Raw genomic sequence first — 27,606 nt, 5'->3', positions numbered from 1 at the left:
GACGGATTGTATTTCGATCTCGAAGAGATTATTATTCGAAGCTCCTTGTCTTGAGGCTGAATTCTTTCTTCTTACTGCGCAACTTCTGGTATTTCTTCTTCTGCTTCTTCCGGTTCTCTGTTTGCTTCTGACTCGTCTCGTTGAATTTCTGCTCCTTAATTATTTGCCAAGATCCTCAGTTCACGATCATTAAGTGATGTTTTTACATCACCTAATGATCGTGATCGTTACATGATCTTCAGGTAAATGTTTTTACATGAAAGCGTTTCATTAAATACGACATTTCTAGAAACTGGTACACGTTTAGTTTTAGGATCATATAAGCGATAATTTGAGGATTCTGCCTGATATCCTACTAGTAGCATTTTCTTCACTTTTGCAATTTCTTCCGAAACTGCTTTTCTAAATGTATTTACGTAGGCTGCAGATCCAAAAACTCGTAGATAAGATTAGGTTTCTTTCCTATCCACATTTCATAAGGTGTAGTACTCACATCAATACTCGAGTAGTCCCGGTTTGAAAACATGAACTGCTATACTGACTATTTCTGCCCAAAGTGATAATGGTTGGTTCTTCGCATGGATCATTGTTCGTGCGCTTTCTATGATGTTATCTCTTTCTGCCTTGCCATTTTGTTCCGGCGTGTGGGGTGCTATCGTCTCCAAACAGATTCTTCAGGATACCATATACTTTAGCATTGCTCTGTTGACGTATTTTCTCCCATTATCTATGCGGAGTATTTTCATTAATTAATTAAAATTTGTTTGAAATTAGTCTCTCGAATTGTATAAATACCTAGGCACGTCTGACTTATGTTTCATGACGTATATGTGTCAAAAACCTGAACGTTCATCCTTCAAATTTATAAAGAATCTTGCTCCTCCAAGTGATTCCTTTGAGAATGGTCCAACTACATCTGAATGAAAATATTCCCTAGGTTGTTTATCTATCTTGTTTACATTTGGCTTAAAACTGAGTCGATGTGACTTGCCTATCTGACATGCTTTGCAGACGAAATTTTTTAGATCTGTTATTTTCATACCTTGTACAGCTCCGTTTTTTGCCATTTGCCTCAGTGTATCCTTATTGACATGTCCCATACGTTCATGCCATAATTTCAGGTTATTAGTTGCTACATTGATTTCATCGGATTCCTATTTCATTTTTACGCGGAAAAACATTCGATAAATGTCGTTCTTTTATTTCACGCCTTATACGCCGAATACAGCACCCTCGCGTAAAATTGACACTGTCCTTTGAAGAGTACTTCGAACTCTTTTGATGTGCACATACCGACCAAAAATAAATTTTTGCATAACTTCGGTACATAAAGGACGTTATCAATTCGCGATTCACACCACGTATCACCGACCAGTTTATCAATAAAGATTGTTCCAGAGCCAAGCACCTCGCAAACTCCATTGTTACCTAGCAATACTGATTCTCCGCTGCTAGGGTAAAACTCATTAAACCAGTCTCGACGATGGGTAATATGACGTGAAGCCCCGCTGTCGGTAATCCAGCTGTTTTTCATATTCATGTCCATTAGCTTTTTAGTTTAATTTTCTCCCACCTCGTTGCGCGATGTTACCACCATACTTATTGTTATCATGCGAAATATCCCTTTTTCTTGCAATAGTAGCATTCCACATCAGTTTTATTTTTCTGAGTTGACTAGTTATCGTTTAGGCAGTTTTTTATATATCTTTGTGATTTTTGTTTCCTTTCGAGAGACATGGTAGCCAAGGCATTGGTGGCCTTATCTTCAGCCATTAGCCGACTCTCTTTCTTGATAAGCCTTTCTTGCAAGTTGATGATCGTCTGGTTTCTTAGCTCCACGCTGTCCCATGCAGTCTTGAGAACGTTGTATTTCGGGGGCAAACTTGCCAGAATCTTCGCCATCACGGCGACATCCGAATAATTTCACCCACATCACGTAATTGTGTGACCATATTTTGCACTTTGGCCACGTGTTGCACGACCAAGTCACTGGTCTCCATCCGATACTCATGAAATCTCTGCGTTAAAATTAATTTATTTGTTTCCGACTTTTTATGAATAGAGCTTAGTTTCGTTCACATTTCTGCGGCTGTTGTGCAGGTCAGAAGACACTCGAGCTAAGCGGATTCCACCGATGACGAGATGAGGAACATTCCTTTTGCATTATCTTTAATCCATATCTTTGCCGCTGCTGAGGCCGCACCCACTGGCATTGGTGTCCGACTTATTGCTATATCGTGAATACCAAATATAACAAATACCTGGATTTGGAACTTTCAGGTTTGAAAGTTCTTTCCATCCAGTTTTGTTACATGTTTTGTAGAAATCTCTTCCGCCATATTCACCGTGTGACAGTCCAGCACACGTTCAGAAACAAAGTTCACCGTACAAGAATGGCGATACCACGTGTACCAAAAATTCCTGATATTTCTTCGCGGAATTTTTTCGATCGATACTTTTTCAGACAATTTACGTTGCAGGTAAAGGGTCCTGGTCCCATAACCTGTTACAAGGATCAACAAAAATATTTTCTGTTAATAATAACTTTTATTTAGTAAGAGTGTCTTATCTTAATCGACCAAGATCTACGACTGCGAGAGTATATAATAAACGCAAAGTGCGCACGCATGTCTTCTTATCTACCGGATTCTTCCGAATAGCGACGGAAATCACCGAGTACGACAAACATGTCCCTCTAACACTAACAAGTCCCGAGCACGAGATAACTGATAAATCACCTGTAAACGACGAGGTAATGTATGTTTCGTGGCGATTGCGACATGAGGCTGTCGTATCCTCACCAATAACCAATGTCGTGATAGCCGCATACACGACTGCACAGGCGCGACTAAAATTGTATAAATATCTGGAGCATTTAGATCGTCGTGTATTATATCACGATACCGATTCATGCATTTATGTGAGCACTGGTAAACCAAATAAATATGAACCGCGCACTGGTAATTTTCTAGGCAATATTACCGATCAACTCGAGAGCTACGGTCGTGATAGTTACATCGAAGAATTCGTGTCCGGTGGCCCAAAATTTTACGCCTACATTACGAACACCCGACAGAGCTATACACGAAACTTGTAAAGTTAAAAGTATAACTCTCAATTACGAGAACTCGCGGTGTGTTAATTTTAATAGTATTAAAAAATTACTATTAGCGCAAGAAAAAACACGAAAAAACGAAGATAACAAAAAAAATGAGACAACGATAAATCTGCGTTTTAATGCCATTCGCCATACTGCGTTTCATGAAATTGTAACACAAGACGAGACGAAAATATGCGCACTAGTATTGGTGAAACGTAGATTTATCGATAACAGATATTCATTCCCTTATGGATATTTATTATAAAAATAATATAATATTCTTTTGTTACGTCCTGTGGAAACAAAATTTGTGAAACATATCATAAAATGAAGACTGCTCTTGAAAAAAAATTGACAGAAGTAGAAGTAGTTGCAACTACCGCAGATTTGTGGAGCAAAACAAAAGGCTAGTAATATTACTTTATATTTATATTTTTTATTGTAATTTTTTCAAATTTTATAAATTAAAATCTAAATTTATAGGAGTTATTTAGGCATAACTATTCATTGGGTGAATCCCGTAACTTTCGAGAGAGAATCAGCTGCATTGGCTTGCCGTAGGATGAAAGGCAGACATACATACGATGTTTTAGCTCGAGCAATTAACTCAGTCTTTTTCGAGTATCATATCCAAAATAAAGTGTGTTATATAACTACCGATAGTGGATCCAACTTTGTTAAAGCTTTTCAATAAGAGTTTGTTTCAAAGTATATTGTGTATATTTTTTACATTTTATATTTTAATTTTGGATATTCAAACGAATGTGGCATTCTTCATCTCGCTTACATACTCCTTTTATCTTATTACATATAATACAAAAAATTAACTAAAACAATTAAAATTAAGGTATAATAGCATATATATAATTAAAGTATAATAAAAATAAAAAATATAATTAACAAAACATAATTGACATATAAAATATTTTAATATAATTCATGAGTAAAATTTTTAAATATTTTTTAGGAATTTTGTAAAAGACGAGGACGAAGATGAAACATCTACTGCTATAGAATTTCACGATTTAAGTGATCTTTTAATTAAAGATGATATAGAAGATATGGATGCAGAAGATTCGCTTATTCTTCCATCACATCATAGATGTGTGAGTCACAGTTTAAATCTTGTCGCTGTAAAAGATTCCGAGAAAGCTCTAGACAATGATGTTTCATATAAAAAACTATACAGATTGACATTTGCTAAATTAACCAAATTATGGAGTAAACAAAATCAATCTACACAAATATCTGACAAAATAAAAGAAATTTTAAGTGTCTATTTAAAAACTCCTGTTATTACCAGGTAAAAAAATTTATTATTGCGTTAGATTGTAAATATGAAACTTATTTGATCTTAGAATGATAATAGATGTACCTAATGATTTTTATCAGTGTCTAAAAATAATATTCGCAATGTTTATGTACAAGTCACGCAGTGATTACTATATCAATATTATTTTTCCATAGATATTCTCTCGACACAATAGTAAAAAACATTACAACTGTCTTCAATTTTATAACTAAATAAATTGCATATTTACTGTTTTTTAATTTTAATCATGTTTTCATTTAATTCTGCATATGAGTATATATAAATATTTTTTCAAATTATAAGTTTCTAATATACCTTCATCTTTTTTTATTTTGGTAGATGGAACTCTACTTTTGATTCTGTAATGCAACTAGCAACATTTTTAAAAAATGATCCCGACCAAATCAATCAATGCCTTGATCATTGTAATTTGCAAAGATTGACTGAAAATGAAATGAAATTCATAGAAGAATATTGTCAGGTATTTAGATAAATTTATAAGTTGTTAATATGAAACATAAATATATAAATATGTATATATAAAGATTGTAATATGTATTTAATAACTAATAACGTGTATCTTTTTCTCGTTTTATTTCGTTTAGGTAATGAAACCTTTAGCACAATCTTTAGATATATTGCAAAGCGAGAAAGGGATGTATATGGGATACTTATTACCGATCTTAAAAACATTAAAAGAAAAATTAGAGAAACTTAATAAAAATGAAATTACGCATTGCCAATCATTAATCGCAGCTCTTCAACAAGGTTTAAATAAAAAGTAATTTGTTATTTTAATGAACATGTTATTTATTATTTTTAAAAAACAATATTCATTGATTCTGACTTCTGACTGTATAATTTTAGATTTTCCGCATTGTTTGAAAAAAAAAGAACTTATTATTGCAAGTTGTTTGCATCGCAAATTTAAATTAAATTGGATACATGGAGAAGAAAAAAAACTCGCTAAAACTTATTTAGAAGACCTATTAGGAATTCGTTCCACTGAGAGTTCTCCAAACGATGAAAATCTCAACAACGATGACTTTTTTGCTTTTGACCAGCAAACAAAAGAAGTCGAGTCTACACAAGAAGAACTGTACCGATTCTTGAAATCAAGTAATTGCAATGTTAATATATTAAAAGATTACATTACAATTAAAAAACTTTTTATTAAATATAATACGGCACTTCCGAGCAGTGCATCTGTGGAACGAATGTTTAGCGTTGGTGGTTTAGTATTAACGCCTCAAAGAGCACATCTCAACGATGACACAATTGAGTATCAAATCCTCTTAAAAATTAATAAAAATTTTTATTAAAATTTTAAATATTAAATCGTTAATAAATTATAACATATTGGGTCTGTTTTTTGTTCCTGAACTGCTGCACTAGTTCAGAGGTTGTCCTTTTCTTTCCAATGTCGAGCAAAAAAGATAACCTCTGAACTAGTGCAGCAGTTCAGGAACAAAAAACAGATCCATTGTATCAATTTATATTAACAAGAATTATAATAAAAAAAAGTGTCAAGATATGAATTTATACAGGGTGTCCTAAAGCACCCTTAACAACACTCGTGAGGTGATAGAGGAGATAGAGATGAACAAAAAAGTCTTATACCATTTTGCGATATTTGCAATTATAAGCGAAATATTTAATGTTAAAGTCAGGCAAATAAGAGCCCGCTAAGGAAAGCGCTCGAGCCGCTCAAACTATAACACGGCCCAGTGTACCCGTTATAACGAATTAAGTTATTTAAAGTTAAATAAGAGCCCTTAGCGGGCTCTTATTTGCCTGAATTTAACATTAAATATTTCGCTTATAATTGCAAATATCGCAAAATGGTATAAGACTTTTTTGTTCATCTTGATCTCCTCTATCACCTCACGAGCGTTGTTAAGGGTGCTTTGGGACACCCTGTATATATTAAAAAATGATCGTAAAAATTTAAAGTTTGAATGAGTAAATAATTTTCATATAAAATGCTAAAAAAAGTACGTATAAAATTGTATTGCTTTTATATGAGTGGAATTTGTAAAGAAAGCTGTAATTTTTATGAATTAGAAAGAATACATTATAATTTTATTTTAGTTTATTTAGAAAATCTGCAATTCTTTTTACTAAGGCTATCTGATATTAAATGACGTAGGCGTATAAAATTATAAAGCATGAGAAAAAAGGAAGTTATTTAAAAGCGGATATAATTAAGGGAGTTAAATTTATTATGAGATTTTGTAGGTAATCTCAATAATCCAAAGCAACGTAAAATATTGTGCGTTTCTGTTTACTTTGACGAGACAATATAAAAGAAGGATACTAAACAAAGAAAGAGCTGTTTTCTAGTGTAGTTACTTAAATATTTCGCCGGGGCTACGATTTTCCGATTTCTCAATATCGATATTATAACGTCTGTAGCTAGATATATCTCTCATATCTGTCGTCCTAGGTCAGCCTAAAAATCTGGGACCACGATAACGATTTCAGTTTTCTTGTGATCTCGTTTTGATGCTTTATAAATCGACTTGCGGCATTTCGATATCGGCAAAATATAAGATTTTCACATAAGAAGTAAATATTCTCGGAATGATGAAAAAATTAATTTGTGAAAAGAAAGAGATCATTATAGCTTCATTATATACTATGTGTATATACAATATAAATAGAAACTCTATAATGCTCTCGAAACGTTAAAGACTTTTATAATTTTAATTCTTATAATAAGTAATAATGTATAATTATAATAAATAACTATATATAATAAAAATGTATTTAGAGAACATATTTATATGTATATGATTTCATTCTTTTACCTTTAAATTTCTTTTATTAAGTATAGATCTGATATTTTATTTTCATCGCAAGAAAGTAACTACAAAGTAACGACTCGTTACTTTTTAAGTAACTGTAACTGTAACGCGTTACTTTTCAGGATTGGTAACTTTTAACTGTAACTAGTTACTTTTTAATGAAAAAAACTGTAACTGTAACTAATTACTTTTATAAAGTAACTTTCCCAACCCTGTGCAAAACCATACAATCCAAATTTATTTTTTGAGAAATTTATTGTAGATATTAAAAAAATATTGGCAAATGAAGGGATAATTATTAAAGGAAACAAATTACCTATACGTCTTAGGTGTTTTATAGCTGATGCACCAGCTCGTGCTTTTATTTTTAATCATAAAAGTCACGTATCTTGTCAACCATGTTCTAAATGTAAAATTTCTGAAATACGATGTAAAGGGCGTTACATTTTCTGTGGTATTGATCATTCCTTGCGGACTGATGAGGAATATGTAAGAGGTTTAGATGAAGATCATCATAAAGATGGTACAAGTCCACTATCAATGTTACCTATAGGAATGGTTTCGCAAGTGCCTTTTGATTATATGCATTTGGTTTGTCTTGGAGTTATGAAAAAATTGTTATCTGCTTGGGTATGCGGAAAGTACTCACAGTTTTCAAAGTTACCTGCAAGATGTATCTCAATTATATCTTCACGGTTAGAAACACTTGCAGCATATTGTCCATCCGATTTTGCAAGGCGTCCCAAATCACTTAATATGTGCACAAAATTTAAAGCCACGGAATTTCGTCAATTTCTTCTGTATACAGGTCCAGTAGTAACCTATGGTATTTTTGATAAACATATGTACATGCATTTTTTATTCTTACATGCTGCCATTAAGATTTTAGTTTTTCCATCATTGTCAAAGACTTATTTAAATTTTGCAGATCTTGCATTAAAAAAATTTGTGGATAGATGCGTCAATTTTTATGGTCCAACATTTTATTCGTATAATATTCATGGTCTTCTTCACCTTGCCAATGATGTGCAACAATTAGGTCCTCTTGATACATTTTCTGCATTCCCATATAAAAATAATATGAAAATTTTTAGAAAATATTGTAGGAAAACCTGGTCTGCCTCTCCAACAAATGTCTAATAGATTTGCAGAGATAAAAAATCATGGCACAACTAAACCGCATAAGACAGAGTCTTCTATTCATGCATCTATGAAGCATAATGCAGGTCCTCTTCCATGTAATCTTACTTCAAATTGTGTTCAGTATCGTAAGATCAGATTTAATGAAATCTTACTTACTTTAGACATACGTCATAACTGTTGTATTTTGCATAATGGATCTGTTTGCATCGTTATTAATATATTTATGACAGAAAATTTATATTACCTGGCAGTAAAAAATTTTTTAGATATAGACAAATTTTATGATGTCGGTATTACATCTTCAGCTTTGCAAATTTTTAAATGTTCCTCAATGAGTAATGATGTTTCTTTTATTCGTATTAATGAAGTTCGTATAAAATGTTACAAAATGCCTTTTTGGGATTGCACATCTATAGAGAACAGTAGTGATGAAGAAAATCACCCTCAAAGTGAAAAATATATAATTGCTGCTATTATACATAATGAGTAAAATTTACTGCATACTTATTTTAAATGCTTTTTTTTAATGTATTTAAGGGGTTATAACACCTTTGCGTAAGAAATTTTTCCTCTTTTTCATTAATTTTTTTCACATCTAAGGAATAGAGTAATCAAAAAACGGGTTTGAGGGTTGATTTTATTATAGTTTCTAGTTATAAAAATTATTTTTTAAATTAAAAAAATCTTTGAAGAATATCCTGTAGATGGCGCCAAAGATGACCCTTTGCGCTATTCCGGTCCAATCGGTGCCCAGGATTCCGGCTTACTGGTATGACATAGAACAAAAATGAAAAGTTTTTCATATTCTCTGATAAATTTTCCATCGAGGTACGTAGGATTTTTGAAAAATATTAATTTTTGTGGAATTTACACTAATTTGAAAAAAAAGTATAAAAATTTTCACTGAAAATCGTTTATAAAATTGGTTCCCAAAAAAAAACTAACAATTCTATTAAAAAACGGCTACGTACCTCGATAAACAATTTAATTTAGCGCAGAATAAGCTTTGTTTCAAGTTAATCCGATGTAAATTGTGGGAGCTAAGCTGGCCACCGATTTGAAAAATGGTGTTTTACAGAAATCGCATTTAAAGTTTTGCAACGAGAAAACTTGTAATTATTAGGAGCTCACCGTTAATCTGCAATGCGATTCTGGCATAAAATAAAGTATTATATGATAGGAATATACTGTTTTCTGTTGAAATGGTCACAAGAGACATCTACAATATTATACTAAATTCTCAACTACTCGATAGTTGAAGTAGAAAGGCAGAACTCAGAGAGCGCTCCCAGGTTCTCTCCGCGCGCTATGGCGCCGCGTACAAACATGGCTATTTCGTACATGAAAAAGTTCCAGACCGACTCTAGATGAATAAAATTATATTCTATACATTCCAAAGTATCATTTAAGCAAAAAAAAAAAATTTTGAATTTTTTTGACCCTCAAAGGTGTTATAACCCCTTAAATAAAATGCATATATTTATCATTATATAATATTTTCCAGTTGTGCATATCGGTTATTTCTTAATCCTAGCAAGTATTTAATTTTGTACAGGAATTCTTTTAATTACTTAAAATACATAAATGTTTTTTATTGTGTGAGTTACTCTTTATATAAAATAAAAGAATGCAATTACATATAATATATAAATATATCATTTAATCATAAAATAAATAAAACTGTTAAAAAATAATTTTACAAAATTTTATATTAAATAACATTAATTTCTCTATATTATTCAAATTGTTTCTCTTTTTATATTTCATGTTTTTAATATTTTGAACAGAATATTAGTACAAAATCATTGTTTTTAAAATTAATATCTTTTAAAATTTGGCAGGTTTTTTGGAATTGTAGTTACGTCTAATAAGATTAAATTGAGTAAAAATAAAAGTTTCGCCGCTGTAATTAATTACCACGTCTTTTCGCACCGCGATCGGAATTGCCGCCGCCGTTCTGTATGACTAAAAACTCACCTTTAAAAAAAGGTAAAAAAAGGCGACCAGTTAAGGGCACGCCATTAACAAAAATTATCCATTGCAAACCCATGTAGAATCCTATGAAAAATTAATCATTGCAAACCCATGTAGAATCCTAGGCAAAATTAACCATTGCAAACCCATGTAGAATCGTACCCATTGCAAACCTATGTAGAATCCTATGAAAAATTAACCATTGCAAACTCATGTAGAATCCTATGAAAAATTAACCATTGCAAACCCATGTAGAATTGTATTAAAAATTATCCATTGCAAACTTATGTAGAATCCTACATTGCAAACCCATGTACAATAGAATTGTATGAAAAATTATCGATTATAAACCCATGTACAATCGTAACAAAAGTAATAAAATAAAAAAAAATTGCGCCAAGTGAAAGTAGAAACTTGTACCAGTGGAAAAATGAAGTTGCAGACATATATAGAGTCGTATAATGAATCAGTAAAAATTTAAATTTGCAAATGTAGAATCGTACCATAAAAAAACTTATCTTTTAAAAAAAAGATAAACAAGATGCCAAGTCCATGCGCCATGTGAAAAAGAAATAAAAAAATTTTAGTTAAAAAAACTGGGCGCGCTGCTAAGTTTTAAAATTATAATGCACCTTAAAGTAACATTAATTAATTTAAACACAAAACATATTTTAACTGTAATGAGTTTAAAAGTAACAATTTAATTTTAATATTGTTAGAATATTATTTAGCAGCGCTCCCAGTTTTTTTAACTAAAATTTTTTTATTTCTTTTTCACATGGCGCATGGACTTGGCATCTTGTTTATCTTTTTTTTTAAAAGATAAGTTTTTTTATGGTACGATTCTACATTTGCAAATTTAAATTTTTACTGATTCATTATACGACTCTATATATGTCTGCAACTTTAATTTTCCACTGGTACAAGTTTCTATTTTCACTTGGCGCAATTTTTTTTTTATTTCATTACTTTTGTTACGATTGTACATGGGTTTATAATCGATAATTTTTCATACAATTCTATTGTACATGGGTTTGCAATGTAGGATTCTACATAAGTTTGCAATGGATAATTTTTAATACAATTCTACATGGGTTTGCAATGGTTAATTTTTCATAGGATTCTACATGAGTTTGCAATGGTTAATTTTTCATAGGATTCTACATAGGTTTGCAATGGGTACGATTCTACATGGGTTTGCAATGGTTAATTTTGCCTAGGATTCTACATGGGTTTGCAATGATTAATTTTTCATAGGATTCTACATGGGTTTGCAATAGGATAGGATTCTACATGGGTTTGCAATGGATAATTTTTGTTAATGGCGTGCCCTTAACTGGTCGCCTTTTTTTATAATGATGACGGGGACGTTTCTTAATAGAAATTTTTCATATTTCGACTTTGCATTTATATATCTCTGCTTACAAATCACGTAGAGCAGAAATAAAGACACTTTTATTATATAATTCGAACTCAATCTATCGATTAAGTCTAGTATAAACTCGATTGCTTTAGCCATTATTGAGGATTGGAAATATTATAAAGACTCAAATGTCCGACTCGCGTTAAGATACACGGTGTCTCCGCTACGCCCTTAACTGGTCGCGAGACACTACCGTGTCTCTTGATATGTACATATCTTGTGGAAAATATACTTTCTATTCTTTGTTCTGCGTTAAATCGTTGACTGTATTTTTTTAAAAACACTCGCACTCATTACCACGCACAACACTGCGATTCACGATCTTGAATTGCACAGCTGATGTTCATTGAAAACCATTTTAAGATAGTTTTATATTAACAGTGCAATATTAGAAATAGCAAATATTCTCCAAATACATAAAAAAAGATAACATTTAATTTTCTCAACTTTAGTTATATGTACTTTTCTTTAACAATTAATATTTGTATGTACTATTTTTAGTTAAAAAATGGACCGTTTAAAAAGGAATGCTAAAAAACCGGCTAAATACCAAACCACATCATCGGAAAACGAAGATAATAGAAGATCAGCGGGAAAAGAAACGTACAAAAGAAAAACTGAAATGATTACTGATGTTATCTCACAAGACATTGACGACTTAAAACAAGTTGTCGAGGATCCCTCAAACAATAGTTACAATGCGCATAACTGAGTTTTGCCAACCACGCCAAACACAATTACCACAAAGATGCGTGTATTTCAGCAGAAAGTTTTTTATCGGTGTTTGATTCGAAAATTCTGGACGTATGTTCGCAAATTAATAAAAATAAAAAGAAAGAAATCGAAGAAAACATAAAGAAGTTAAAAATAATTATTCAGACACTCAAATTTTGCGGTCGACAAGAATTAGCTCTTAGAGGACATATTGACAGTGGCCGTGTAATTTTAAAAGAACCAACACACAACGATGGCAATTTTCGTGCTCTATTAAGATTTCGCGTTCAAAGCGGTGATGAGATACTAAAAGAACATTTGTTAAATTCAAATCACAATGCTATGTATACCAGCCCAGACATACAAAATGAAATTATACAATTGATTGGCCTTAAAATTACTTTACAAATCGTTAAACGAGCTACTAAGTCGCGGTTCTTTACTGTTCTCGCAGATGTAACTACGGACATTAGTCGCATTGAACAATTCTCTTTGTGCATTCGTTACGTAGACTTGGAATTGTATGTTGTACGTGAAGATTTTCTTGCATTTGTTCCTGTCTGCGATGTAACTGGAGCTGGATTAGCGAAAACTATTAAAGATCAATTGCAGAATCTTGGTTTAGACTTGCAAAACCTTTGTGGTCACAAGGGTACGATGGAGCTGCTGCAATGAGAGGTGTCTTTAACGGCGTGCAGGCAGTTATTCAAAAAGAGTTTCCTAAAGCAGTTTATACCCATTGTGTTTCACATTGTCTAAATTTATGTCTAAGTGATGCTTGTAATGTTGATTCGGTACGAAATGCGTTTGGTGTTATCTCTGAAGTTTGTACATTTTTTCGTGTATCAGCTCGCCGAACTGCGATTTTATCACGCAAATTAGAAAGCTCAGATTCGGCGTCAACTAATTTGAAGAAGTACTGTGAAACTAGATGGGTGGAAAGGCACGACGCTGTGTAACTATTCTGTGAATCTATCACTGAAACGATTCAGGCTCTTGAGGATTTAATTGAAGCTAAAGGAGCGGATTCCGGAAAAGCCCAGCAACTGCATCATTCACTGTGTAATTTTTCTTTTCTAATTGCTCTTTTTGTTGCACAACGTATGCTAAGCTTAACTCATACATTATCAAAAAATTTGCAATCGGTCGATATTGATTTGTGCAGTGCTCTAGCATTACTCGAAATAATCACGACGACCATCTCTGAGATCCGTGAGCATGCGGAAGATGAATTTTTTACAATTTATTCAAAAGTTTGCACAACAACTGCTTTATTTGGAGTTGAACCGTCTATGCCACGACTTGCGGGTACTCAACGACATCGTCGAAATGTTCCTTCTGACTCAACTGAAGAATATTATAGGCGAGTTACTTTTATTCCTTTTGTAGAGTATTTGTTGCAGTCACTAAACGATCGTTTTGTCACACATAGAGATCACATTACAGGATTACAGAATTTGATTCCATCAATACTTGTAAAGAAGACGAAAAAAATGGCACTTGTCGATTTGAAATCCGTATTTGAATTTTACCAACAGGATCTTCTCAATAATGAAGCTGTTATACAGAGCGAGTAGGAAATGTGACAAACAAAATGGCGTAAAAGTCAAGAAGAAAAAAAAATTGTTCCTTTTACAGCCATTGAAGCATTGCGACACTGTGACATTAATTTTTTTCCTAATTTGCACATACTATTGCAAATATTAGCGACTTTGGCCATTTCTACAGCAACAGTTGAACGCAGCTTCTCAACATTAAAGAGATTAAAAAATTATTTAAGAAATAGTACTGGACAAACGAGACTTACTGGTCTCGCCTTAATGAGCATTTACCGGGAACTACATGTCGATGATGACATTTTAATTAATAAATTCTTAACTAAAAAGAATCGTCGTATAAAATTATAGATTGTAGTAACATTAACTAACTACAATTTACAAACTTAATCACCATTCATGTTTAAATTTCCTTATAATAATAAATATTAAAAATTTTAATGCTAAAAGACATTTATTCCATATTTAGATTCTGATTCTATATTTAGATTTTGTTTTAAGTGAAATATAGATTTTGGTTTTAAACTAACTAAAACTAACTAACTCAAATACACGAAGTCGCGAGCACATAACACCAAAATTACAAAAATAAAAAAAAATAAAAACATATAGAAATAAAACAATAATAACAAAAAAAAATAAAATTACCGAAAAAACAAAAAAAAATAATAAGATAACAAAAAAAACAAAAAAAAAATAAAATTACAAAAAAAACAAAAAAAAACATGCAGCCAGAACCCATCACGTCCTCGTCGTTGGCTCTGGGTCGCGCTAAGTGTGGGTAATATTTTATGTAGATGTGCCATGTGCGTAATTAATAGTTAATAATTATAACAAATTTAAAGCTACAGCTCCCCCCGAAACTTTTTCTTGGCTACGCCACTGTATTTGCATATATATATATATATATATATATATATATACTCATTTTAAAAACTATGTACATATAATATTAAACATACAAGATTTTTAGCTTTATTAAAGTAATATAAGTTTTTATCATCAATTTTAATATAAAAATATAATGTACTTCAGCATGGCCTCCTATGCAAGACACGTGCACTTCTATATAGCAACAATTATGTAAGTGAAATAACTTAAATAACATTCTTTATAACTGTTATATGTTTGTGTGCACATAGATTTGTACTAATTTTTTGTACTTTATGTAAAGTATAACTTTATTGAAATAAAATATTTAAATTGATATAACATTTCTCTAAAAAAAATAATATTTATGCAATATAAATATTTCAATTACCAATGATAAAAAGCGTATTATTCCGTAATTTTTATAGCAAAATTCTCAATGTTACTTTATTGAAACTTCATAAAAAAATTAAAAAGTGACAACAATTCTTAAATTATAACCAATAAAAATATGAAGATTTTTAGTTTATAGAAATATATTAAATTAAATTTTTTTACTTTTAAATAGAATTTATTTTATTAGTAATCTACTTTAAAGTTCACTTAAAAAAATTATAAAGTTTACAAAAATATAAAATTCTAAAAATTAGAAATAATGGCTAATGATTTTTATACCTTTTTTATATAAAAATTTTTTATTTTAATTAATTTTCAAAATACGCTATTAAATTAAAGTTTATTTTCAAATTGTCTTAAATTCATATTTAAATATTTATTTTTTGTATCTACATTTATGATATGACTTTTTTTAATGAACTCTTCAACTGTATGAGAATTTAGATACACTGTCATGTGCATGTTGTGTGTGTGCTGTGTGTGCGCGCACAGTCAGATAGATAGTATTTAGTTTTTATTTTTTATAGGTGAGTTATTTTGAAAATGTGGGTGGATTTACCGTAAAAGAAGCAATTAATCTTTCTTTCAAAGAAGGTATAAAAGATTACGTAACGAAGGAATTAACATGGCTTAGTCGGGAAGAAAATGTACTACCTCTATATAATCCGCGTATAATATTAGCGATATATGGTATAATGTTTTCATTTAAACATATATAAATTGTTCCATTGTAATATTATTGGTAGCACAACTTTATATATTATATTTTATTTATAGATGCTGTTTGTAACAATCAACAGTTTTCAAAACCTACTAAAGCAGCATTCCAAGCTAATGCGAGAGAAGCATTACGATCAGCAAAGCAGCGATATCGTACTAGTATCCGCAAACCAAAAGAACACGAGCAACGTAATAGAGAAGCACAAAATTACTGGAATAACGCAGAAAATAAAAACGAACAGCGCTCGCGATCCTCTAATTCAATGTCAGAGGAAGAAAATGATTAAAATGAAGGTAATGTACATATTGTTCAGTTTCTATTAATGATCTGTCGATGAATAAACGGTTAATAAACGGATGTTTATCATATCATTTGCAGGTAGATCGATAGTCATAGAAAAAGGAAAAAGGAACGAAGAGACATATCAAGACATCTTATTTGATCGGACATTGCAAGACATCTTATTTTATCGGATATTTTTAATTTAAAATTAATGTATAAAAAAAATACATGGATTTTTATTTGGTAACCAAAGATTAATCTGATTTGTAATTCATAGAGTGAAGAAATAGTTGATTCATTGTGTTTTATTGTCAAAAAAATTCTTATATTATAAAATTCTTATTATATTTTAAATTCTTATTATATTATAAAGTAATATATGCAATATAATATATGTTAAAATAGATTAATTTAAAGTTAATTACATTTATAATTATAAAATAATTTTTTACTGTACACTGCCCGTCATTAATTTGTTCCATTTCCGTAGCAAATTTATACATAGGATATGTTACGTATCCTATAGAAACTTGCTAGAGAACTAAGTAATAATTATTATTGAAATTAATTATGTGAATGTATATATTTTTAGATATATTAGTACAGTATAATATAAATGCATTTATTAAATGCGCTATAATTAATGATTGGATGAAAAAATAATAATTTTTTTACTCGGATTATAACGACTAACAACTGGGGGTCGATTTAGTAATTTTTTCTAAAGTGAAAATGTGAAAAGTGAAAAATTTCTTCCAATCACACATCGATTTCATTTTAAAATCTAGACCAATTAGTCGAGAACGTGGAAAATGTGCTGCAAAGACACGCCAGTGTGAAAGTGAACACTGTTTTCAACGGTGAGTTTGTATCAGGTGATAAACGCGCCAATAAAAGTATCAACACGAGAAACTTTGAACTCTTTTGCACGTCTGATGTACGCGATTGGTACGAGCACCACGTTATTGAGCCCACGCTAGCATCGCTAGAAGAGTTCCAGGAACGCGATAGCGGCTGAACATTGTCGCGGATAATAGATTTAACTGTGAATATCAACAAGTACAATCCAATGCGCGCGGGATGTCATGTCAAATTACCGCAAAAAATTGTCACAAAGAAAGCGGTTGTTAATGTGCGATCAACGGACAATGCGTGTTTTGCGTGGTCAGTGGTGGCCGCTCTGTACCCCGCTGAAAGACATGTGGAACGAGAATCCTCCTATCTGCATTACACCACAGTGCTGAATCTCCAAAACATTGAGTTTCCAGTGACTGTGAATCAAATTAAAAAATTTGAACTGGCAAACGACATCTCCGTAAACGTGTACATCATCGAGAACGAGAACATCGTCCCGCTACGTCTTTCAGAAAAAAAGAAAGACAGACACGTCAATCTGCTGTATGTGGAGGACGAAAACAGCGTCGGACATTCCGTTTTGATAAAACATTTATCTCGCCTCGTAAGCTCGCAATTGAGTAACCACAAATGTAGAAAATATATCTGTGATCAGTACGTATATATTATTAAACTTAAATTATGTTAAAAATAATTTTAAATAAAATTATAATTTTTTATTTTTACAGATGCCTACATTATTTCTATTCTGAAGACCAGTTACAGACGCATACGATAGACTGCGGAAAATTGAATGACTGTGCTATCCGATTACCGAGCGACAAAGACAAGTGGCTCGGCTTCGACAACTACACGAGGAAGGAGCGGCTGCCGTTTGTGGTGTACGCCGACTTGTAGTGTGTTTTGACAAAGACCAAAGATGCCAAAAATTATCAACATCAAGTATTTAGTCTAGCTTATTATGTACAGTGTTCGTATGACAGTTCGTTATCTACTTATAATTCCCGCCGCAGTGTCGATTGCGTTGCGTGATTCGCCGAACAGCTTAAAAATTTAGCAATACGTGTAAAAAATATTTTAACTACTAATGTCCCCATGGTAAATTTAACGCCTGACGAGTGGGTAAAATTTCACAGCGCGACGCATTGTCATATATGCGAACGTCCGTTTGACGAAGACGATACACGCGTCCGCAATCATTGCCATCTCACCGGACGATACAGAGGTCCCGCACACTCAAATTGCAACTTAAATTACAAAGAATCATTTTGTATTCCGATAGTTTTTCACAATTTATCAGGTTACAACGCACATTTTATTATCGAGGACATAGCCACAGCGTTCGAAGGGGAAATCGAATTACTTCCAATAACAAAGGAAAAATATATATCATTCTCGAAAACTGTTAGATTGACGCAAGACAATTCGAAAAATTATATTAAATTACGTTTTATCGATTCGTATAAATTTCTTAGTGCTAGTCTTGACAAATTAGCGTCATTTTTGGATAAAGATAAACTAAAAATTTTACATTCGTAATTTCAAAATTTATCGACAGATACGTTTAATTTATTGACACGGAAAGGTGTCTTTCCATATGAATACATAGACTGCGTGGACAAATAACAAGACACATGTTTACCGCCGCGTGACTCATTTTACAGCTCCCTGACCGGCGACACAGTATCCGAGAGTGATTACGCGCACGCTGAGACCGTCTGGAGTCGATTCTCCCTTCGAACGCTAGGCGAATATAGCGATTTATATTTAAAAATTGATGTCTTGTTATTGGCTGACATATTTAAAAATTTTTGCGACAGTTGTATAAAAAGTTATGGACTCGATCCCGCGTATTATTATACTCTCCCCGGATATACATGGGACGCCATGTTAAAACATACAAATATAAAATTTGAATTATTAACAGACATTGACATGGTAATGTTTGTCAAACGAGGTATACGCGGCGGCCTTAGTCAATGTTCAGGTTGATACGCACAGGCTAATAACAAGTACATGCAATCGTACGACCCATCAAAACCCTCATCTTACCTCATGTATTTTGATGTAAATAATTTGTACGGATGGGCAATGTGTCAACCATTGCCGTATGCTGATTTTCGGTGGATCGACGATGTAATGAATTTTAATATATCATCTATCGCATTCGATTCGCCTATAGGCTATGTTCTCTAGATGTTCTAAGTAGATTTAGAGTATCCGCAGCATCTCATGACGCGCACATTGATCTACCGTTTTACCCGACACGCGACAAGCCGCCCGGCAGCGGGAGTATAAACTTCTCGCAATGCTAACGTTTGATCGATTGACGAGACTAACTGCAACAGTAGACATCAAGTTTACGCGATTCTCAAATGTAGCATCTGCTGTAACGGATGCTAGAAAATTAACAAATGTAATACGCGCTAGCGACGCTTTCAACAAGCATCAACTCGTCGATTGCGAGCTGGTGGCTTTAGTCTTTAGTTCTTAATATGTAAGAAAAATTTATATATAATTATGTATTAAATATAAGACGAATAAATACTTATATGTCTATATCATGGTGTACTTTTTTACATCCACGCGCACTCTCCCAGCTTTCATGCATAGCTCCTTGCTAGAGTTATCATGCCAGAACGCTACGCTAGGGATTGCGAGAGAGCAACCACTAGAAAAGAAAGAGACAGCGCGAGACGCACGCGAGAGAAGACGGGCCATGCCTGGATTCGGCGGCAGCGCGAGAGAGAAAGAATACGGGTATAAAATTATAACTTATTATTAACAATTTTTTAAATACTAATATTATATAAATAGAGGATATTTTCCAATATATTTATTCACTAATATAAATGTGTATATATTATCCACAGGGACTCATGCAAAAGAGAAAACACCTGATTGCTCCATTGCATTGATTGTAAAACATAAGGAATTGATTGCAACATGCAGGTGATAAAATGCGATATCGGATGAAAAAGATGCAAAGAGAAGAAAGAAACAATGAAAATCAGCATTAATATTAGATAGCTTAAATATTAAGCCTCTTGCATAATGTCAGGCAACAAACAATAGAAACAGGAAATAAAAGATATTCCATAAAGGTCAGAGAATAGATATTATTTTCTGCTCTTATTGGTAAATATCTTTTATTTCCTGTTCCTATTGTCTGTTATTGCCAGGCATTGTGCAAGGGGTTTTAGAGACAGGAATGGATATATATATGTAATATTGATGCAATATTGCTTCAATACTGCTCTGCAATATGTCGCCTTGTAATATTACTGCAATAATGTTGCAATATCACACTATCATGGTAATATTGCTGCAATATTGCGACATTACTGCAATATTGCTACAATATTACGTGCTGTGCGGGCAAGATATCGTGTAGAAATCTAAAAGAAGTCTTATAGTTATCTTTTAGATGTATAAGATATATTTTAGATGTCTTGGAAACTATTTTCTAGATGTCTTCAAGATATCTAAATAGATCTAAATTTATATTGAAAAAATAAATAACACAGCATGACAATGTTAAGTTTATTAATTAAAAATTGCTGTCTAATTGTTTGCAACAACTTTTAATTAATAAACTTAACATTGTCATGCTATATATGTTAAAATTGTTTTTTTGAAAAAACTTGAACACTATTTTAATGTGAAAACATGGAAATATATATTTAAAACTGTACAGAAATATTACACATACAAAATTATTAAACATTACGTATTAATACTAATTACTACACTATATGTATATGTTTTATCAATATATGTATATATAAATATATATATAATACAAGTATATATATATTTTTTTTTAGTTTTTTTAGTTTTTTTTACATTCTGAATATGCAGTTTCTGAAATAATTAATAAACTCATTTTCCAGGTATTAGCATATCAGATTGCGTTGATATATACAATATTTTATATGTAAATGTTATAATAGTGACGAAATAAAATTTAATGTGGAATAGGTTTCTCATATATCATAGAAATACCACACATGGATTTCCAGTCTCAAAAATTATGTGAGAATTATTATATATAATATATAAAAATGATCTATTTTATATATGTTATTGGATAAATTATTATGAGATCTATTATCTATATACGTATATATTATTATTTAATATATGTACCTTTAAGGTACATTTATTGAAACTCTCAGTCTTTTTTATGTGTGACATTTTTCTGCAGCCAATTTATATTTCACAATTAACGAACACAATGCGCAAGACATCCTTTAATCATTTATGAATAATTGTATTACTTAAAAATTTATTTAATAACTAGAATTAGCTTCTAAATGATTTATTTAATGCTTACGGAAGAAAAGTGTGAAAAATTTTTAATTTTGTTTGTAATAGTTTAAAATTTTTGTGACAGCCTGGAACATTTTTACTTTACATGTATATAACATATTGTCATTAATATGTTTTCCACTTTTCCAGATTTTCCACACCATTACCACCCTGATTACAGAAAGGTTTTTTCTATAATGTTATATTTGCAACATTGCAGACACGTTAAAATAAGATTGAAAAATTTTTAACCTTGGTAATTAATTCTTTTTATTCATCTTTTACTGCACATTTTACACTACTAAAGATATTATGTATTATGTAAGTTTACAATTTTTGTGATATGTCTGATGTGCATCCAAGAGAACTCGTCATTTCACAAAACTGGATAAAAATTTTTTACAGTTGTCAATCTTTATATAGGCTTTAAGTAAATAATGCAGAACCTAATTCTATTTTGTTTCAGACTTTTCTGTACATTATATAGTTAATGTCGATTGCATGAAACATCCAAAAAACATTAACAAATATTCATCAATCGATTGAAGCAGTAAAGAATAAAATATATATGCATAAATATTTTAATATATTCTATTAAAAATTTTTTTAATTGGAGAAACTAGATATACAAGTTATTTATAAATGATTAAAGTCATGAGCATCATTTTACTTTTTATTGTATAAAAAATTATCACAATTCGTCATCGGTGTTTTGTTGATGTTTCAGTAGGTTATCATGTTATCAACTTCAACTATCGTCCAGAAAAATTTCAAACTGTAGGATTAAGTTTTGAATCACCTATGTAAAACCTATAGAAAATTTGACAACTGTTAAGAATTCCTATCGCGTTTTCTGAAATGATGAGTTCTTTTGAGTCAGACAGCTGTTATAAAAATTGTAAACTTATAATTTTCAAGAGTGTAATAAGATAAATAAAACAAAATAAATTATCAAGATTATAAATTTTGCAGTCTCATAACGTATCTGCAAATGTAATATTATAGAAACCTTTGTGTTCTCTCAGGGTAATGGTATAGAAAATCTGGAAAAGTAAAAAATATATTAGTGACAATATGTTATACACATGTAAAATAAAAATGTAATATCAATTTTTGAATAATTTCTAAAAAATTAGTCAAATTTTTTTGGTATTTTAAAACGGTAATAATTTTTATAATTTTTTGAAGAATTATTAACATTGTAGTTAAAATTGTGCTTATAAAATAAAAATCAAAAAGTCGATCTTTATTATCTTTATATTCTTTAAAATATTTTTATATTATAATTCTTTAAAATAAATAAAATATTATTTGTTTTATAAAATTTATATCAATTATATATTTAGAACTTGAGAAATATTAATCAACTAGAAAGATGTTTTTGAAATGTTTCACAATAATATCGAATATACTTCGATTCTATATCTATTAGCAAGAGAAATACCTATTTCATTCTTCCTATTTCCTTCATTATTCTTAGTTGATGTTAATTGTAAGTTATCATTAATAACACTCCTAATAAATCTGTAAAATACGTTGATGTCTGTGATTCAAAGAGTTTCAGTATTCGCGACTCATTATAGAATGTAGAGATAAACAAAATTTTAAAATAATCTTAAAATAATGCAATAAATTAATTTCTATATTTTAAAAAGCAATGTTCCTTTCTGACAGAAAAAAATAATAACAGAAAATTGCAACTAAAAATACGATTGTTATTAACAATTCTTTAAAAACAATTTTCTGAATTAAAAATAGTACCAATTTTATGAAGAAAATGTCATCAATGATTTTAATGTACGATAACTATATTAATTACAAAAGCATACATGAATATTGAAAAATTTATATAATTTAAATAATTTTACATTTCTTAACTTATAAATATTATCGATCATTCATTTTTTCTGAACTTGCAAAATATCGCAAATTAAATAAACTATCGTATGTATATTAAAATCAAATCATCGATTTTTATTTGCACTATTTTTATTTCGCAAAATCTGTTTTTGGGGAATTGTTAATAACAATTATCGTATTTTTAGTCGAAATTTACCGTTACTTTTTTGAAAAAGAAACGTTGCTTTTTATAAAATACAATTTAATCAAAGGTATTGTGTAAGATTGCTTATTAAAATTTTGTTTGTCTTTATCCACATTCGAATGAATCGCGAGTACTGAAACTTCTTAAATAACAATGGAAAATCGTTTTCAGATAAATTATTTACAAAGATATTATATTTCATATAGAATATGGACCGAATAGGGAAACTCGATCGTTTATATTCAGATAGACACAATCGCCGCTTAATACAACAAAAAACTGCATTCGATTTGCATAGAATTATGAAAGAAACATTGTGTTCCAGTGATGAACTATTTACGCAATCTAAAAATAAAGATAGTGACACAAATTGTCCAAATGCACAAGAGCTTGTTCTTTATGATGATATGTATTCTGATAGAGATTTTACACAATGTTTAGCGGCAGTAGAAAACTCTGTTAATAATGAAATTGATAGTATTATCATCAGTGACGAATATCCATCTTTTTCAAGCGATGACGAATCACTAGAAGACGCGTTAGACGAATCTGAAGATGAAGTCGAATTAAATTTTCAATTAAATGAAACTGAAGAGTCAGTTACTACTGATACATTTGTATCAGCTTTCACTGAATGGGTCAAAGAATTTAAACCATCAGCCAATTCCGTCAATGCACTTTTGCGAATTCTCAGAAAATATTCAACTGAAATATTTCCTAAAGATTGTAGATGTCTTCTTAAGACCCCTAGGTTTACACTATTATACCCAATGGGTGAAGGACAATATTGGCATAATGGCTTAGAAAAAGTGGTCTTAACTATTATAAAAAAGCGCGTACATATAGGTTTTACAGAAGACAAGAACATCAATCTGTTTATAAATATTGACGGGGCAACGATAGCTAAATCTTCGGAAAAAAGCATGTGGCCAATATTGTGTTCCGATACCGTTTCTAAAGAAGTTTACGTGATTGGCATATACTATGGAGAAGGCAAACCTAATGATTCAAATATATTTTTAGAAATGTTTATAAACGAAGCTATTTTGTTAATAAATAGTGGTATTATTTATAATAACGACGTGTACGATATTAAAATCAAAGGTTTGATTTGTGATGCGCCGGCAAAAGCGTATGTTTTACAAGTTAAATATCACAGTGGATTCGATAGTTGCACGAAATGCATTATAGAGGGAAAACGTATTGAGAATACCGTCTGTTTTTATGAAGTTGAAAATCAAACCTTAAGAACTGATGAACTATTTCAACGATATGCCTACAGTCTCGATTATCAAACTGGAAAAACTAATCTTGTACGCATTCCACATTTAGGCTTAGTAACTAATGTTGTACTCGATTATATGCATCTGGTATGCTTAGGAGTAATGCGTAAATTGATATGTTTGTGGATGAGTGGACACTCAGTGTACGATTATCAGCTAACGATGTGACAAAAATATCAGAGAATTTGCTTAATTTAAGAAAAAGCATACCATCTGATTTTTGTAGGAAACCGAGAGCTTTAAAATTCATGAAATTATGGAAAGCTACCGAGTTTCGCCAATTTCTATTATATATAGGGCCAATAGTTTTAAAAAAATTTTTACGGAAAGAATTGTACGAAAACTTTTTAACATTACATTGCGCCATAACAATTTTAGCCAGTCCAATTCTTTGTACTAATATTGCAAATGTTACATATGCAGAAGAACTTCTAAAAAATTTTGTTCACAATTTTCAGTTATTATATGGACAGCGATATGTAAGTCATTTATTTAAAAACAATTAAGTACAAATTAAAATTAAAATTTTTTAAATTACATTTACATTTCGAACTTTTTAAATCTCAGATATTATTTTAAATGTTTCAAAAAACAATTTTTTTGCATAATCTTTTAATTTTATTTTTGGCCAGGTTATTTGTAAAATCCCTTTTTATACGATACACCGATTAATTAAAATAACAAAAAGTGCACAGATAAAAACATACCTTTGACCAAACTTTTTCTTCCAAAATGTGTTGTCGTCAGGTATATCTCGAAATTTCATGCACGTGGAACGTCGATTTACAATGTCTTTCAAACTAATATTCTCGTTTTCCATAATTGTGAAAGTTATCTCGGGAGGCAAATTTAGTATCGTAGCCATTATTTAATGCGAACAATATTATATATATATATATAAAACACAATATTAAAACAACTCGCAGTTTTAATTGTTCTTAACGGACGATGGATACATTCTATCCACTCTGCACGAGGTTTATTGCACCATGAACAGTAAGAAACTGAGAAGAATGATCAAACGTTTCGGAACAGAGAAAATAAAGATAGAATATATATTTGTCTTTCTCCCACTCAAGTTTCCACCATAGACTAAGTATAGACTGCGCGTTCCCTACATTTTCTTTGTTCGGCCGTCGTGAAACTTTGGAAAGGGAGAGCCTGCTTTCCTGGTAGCCTCCTCTCTGTCTAATGACGCGTAGTGGGGGAACGATGTCTTCGTTGATTCGTAGAATAGAAAAGTAATGGGAATGAAAAGGAATGAAGGAGATTAAGGGTGCATCCCGATGAAGGAAGAAATAGCAAAACGGAACGGTAAGGGAAATAAAACTAGATAGAAGACTAACCAATCAGAATGATTCCGTTCAATTTCATTCCGTTTATTGTAGTACATACACCATTGCATTGCTCACGCGGACGCACCGTAGAGAGACAAGGACCGATAATCACGTGTTCTCCTTGTTCCTCTACCGTGCCGGTATACGCGAGATGCCGCCTGAAAATGCTTTCTGGCCTTCCGTAGCAGAAGGCAGTAGCGTAGCAAGGCTAATAACTACTTTTTGTAAATCTTATATATGCTTATGCACATATGTGCGTATATATATATATATATATATATATATATATATATATATGTATATATATTATATAAGGGATATGTTGATTATTCTTGATTTCTTTTTGATTATTGATGCTATTGTATAATTTGCTCCTGTATAAATACTTATAACGTGAAAGAACGTTGAGTAATGTATAATCAATGCAAGGATGTTCAGTATATCATCCAGTAAATATTAGAGTTCAATATCAATTTTTTATAATATATATATATATATATATATATATATATATATATATAATATATATATAATATATATATATTATAATATATATAATATATATATAATATATATATATATTTATAATATATATATATATATATATATAATGAAATATAGAAAAATGATAAAAAAAATATATTTCGGCGATTTAAGAATTTTTTAATATATTGAAAATATTTTTACTACAAACACTATATATAAGTGTAAAATAATTCAGAAAATAAATTTAATAAAAATCTACATACCAGCTGTGTGCATGTGTGCAATTGATTTATTACTTGAAATTTATTTACGGAATTATTTTGCATTTATATATTTATAGTGTGTGTAGTTGTAAAATGATTAAAATATTTCCAATATCAAATTTTTAAGTTTATCGCCTATATAAAAAATATATTTCTATGATTTTCTATATTCCATTATATTAGAAAAAAATTGATATTGATATATTTGAACTCAAGTTTTTTACGTGATTAAATTGAGCCATCATATGTTACTCATAAGTTCTTTCACGTCATAAGTACTTATGTAGCAGAGAGAAAGAAATGAGAGTTATACAATGTAACATCAATAATCGGAAAAAATCAAGATAACGGTTGTCATATCTGTATATATTATATATATATATATATATATATATATATATATATATAATATTTCATTTATTTATCAAATACATTTTTAATTCATATTCAACCTGAATGATATTTGCTGTATGCTTATGCTATCCTCCGATCTATCTCTAACAAATTAGAAGGTGTAATTGCATTATTATCATCAATTATTATCTTATACTTTTTACCTCTAATTTCTATAAAATTTAATTCATTATCATTTTATCCTTTAAATCAATATTTATTTTAAATTTTCATTAATATTTTTATTCTATTAACATGAGCAGGAGCTCAACCTATTGAAATACCTTTTATCATTAGACAAATTTTATCATTATGTTACTTTCTTTATTTTATCTT

General features: G+C 30.6%; 1 protein-coding gene, 2 long non-coding RNA genes and 2 pseudogenes across 4 annotated transcripts; 3 read left to right on the top strand and 2 right to left on the bottom strand.

Annotated features, from left to right (window-relative positions):
• Window positions 1-46: 46 nt before the first annotated feature.
• Window positions 47-3,481, bottom strand: LOC114930249 (uncharacterized). Its single transcript, XR_014925646.1, has 3 exons — window positions 2,739-3,481; window positions 796-2,503; window positions 47-727 (listed from the first exon to the last, which is right to left on the bottom strand). It is a non-coding gene; the product is annotated as an uncharacterized LOC114930249 (long non-coding RNA).
• Window positions 3,482-3,607: 126 nt separating this feature from the next.
• LOC146721487 (uncharacterized) lies at window positions 3,608-5,743 on the top strand (annotated as a pseudogene). Its single transcript, XR_014925644.1, has 5 exons — window positions 3,608-3,796; window positions 4,068-4,403; window positions 4,752-4,893; window positions 5,018-5,193; window positions 5,280-5,743. The product of XR_014925644.1 is annotated as an uncharacterized LOC146721487 (transcript).
• Window positions 5,744-6,552: 809 nt separating this feature from the next.
• Window positions 6,553-8,697, top strand: LOC146721486 (uncharacterized; annotated as a pseudogene).
• Window positions 8,698-8,806: 109 nt separating this feature from the next.
• Window positions 8,807-25,927, bottom strand: LOC146721484 (uncharacterized). Its single transcript, XR_014925645.1, has 2 exons — window positions 25,499-25,927; window positions 8,807-9,128 (listed from the first exon to the last, which is right to left on the bottom strand). It is a non-coding gene; the product is annotated as an uncharacterized LOC146721484 (long non-coding RNA).
• LOC146721485 (uncharacterized) lies at window positions 23,718-25,297 on the top strand. Its single transcript, XM_085486672.1, is given in 2 exon segments — window positions 23,718-24,924; window positions 24,927-25,297. Coding segments are annotated over 2 exon segments (1,578 nt in total).
• Window positions 25,928-27,606: the final 1,679 nt, after the last annotated feature.

This window comes from Nylanderia fulva, unplaced genomic scaffold (genome assembly GCF_048542155.1).
Source record: "Nylanderia fulva isolate GAGA-0341 unplaced genomic scaffold, ASM4854215v1 Scaffold468, whole genome shotgun sequence".
Classification (NCBI taxonomy): domain Eukaryota; kingdom Metazoa; phylum Arthropoda; class Insecta; order Hymenoptera; family Formicidae; genus Nylanderia; species Nylanderia fulva.
The sequence above is the reverse complement of the archived record's forward strand: the minus strand, read 5'-3'. Positions and strand labels throughout refer to the sequence as shown.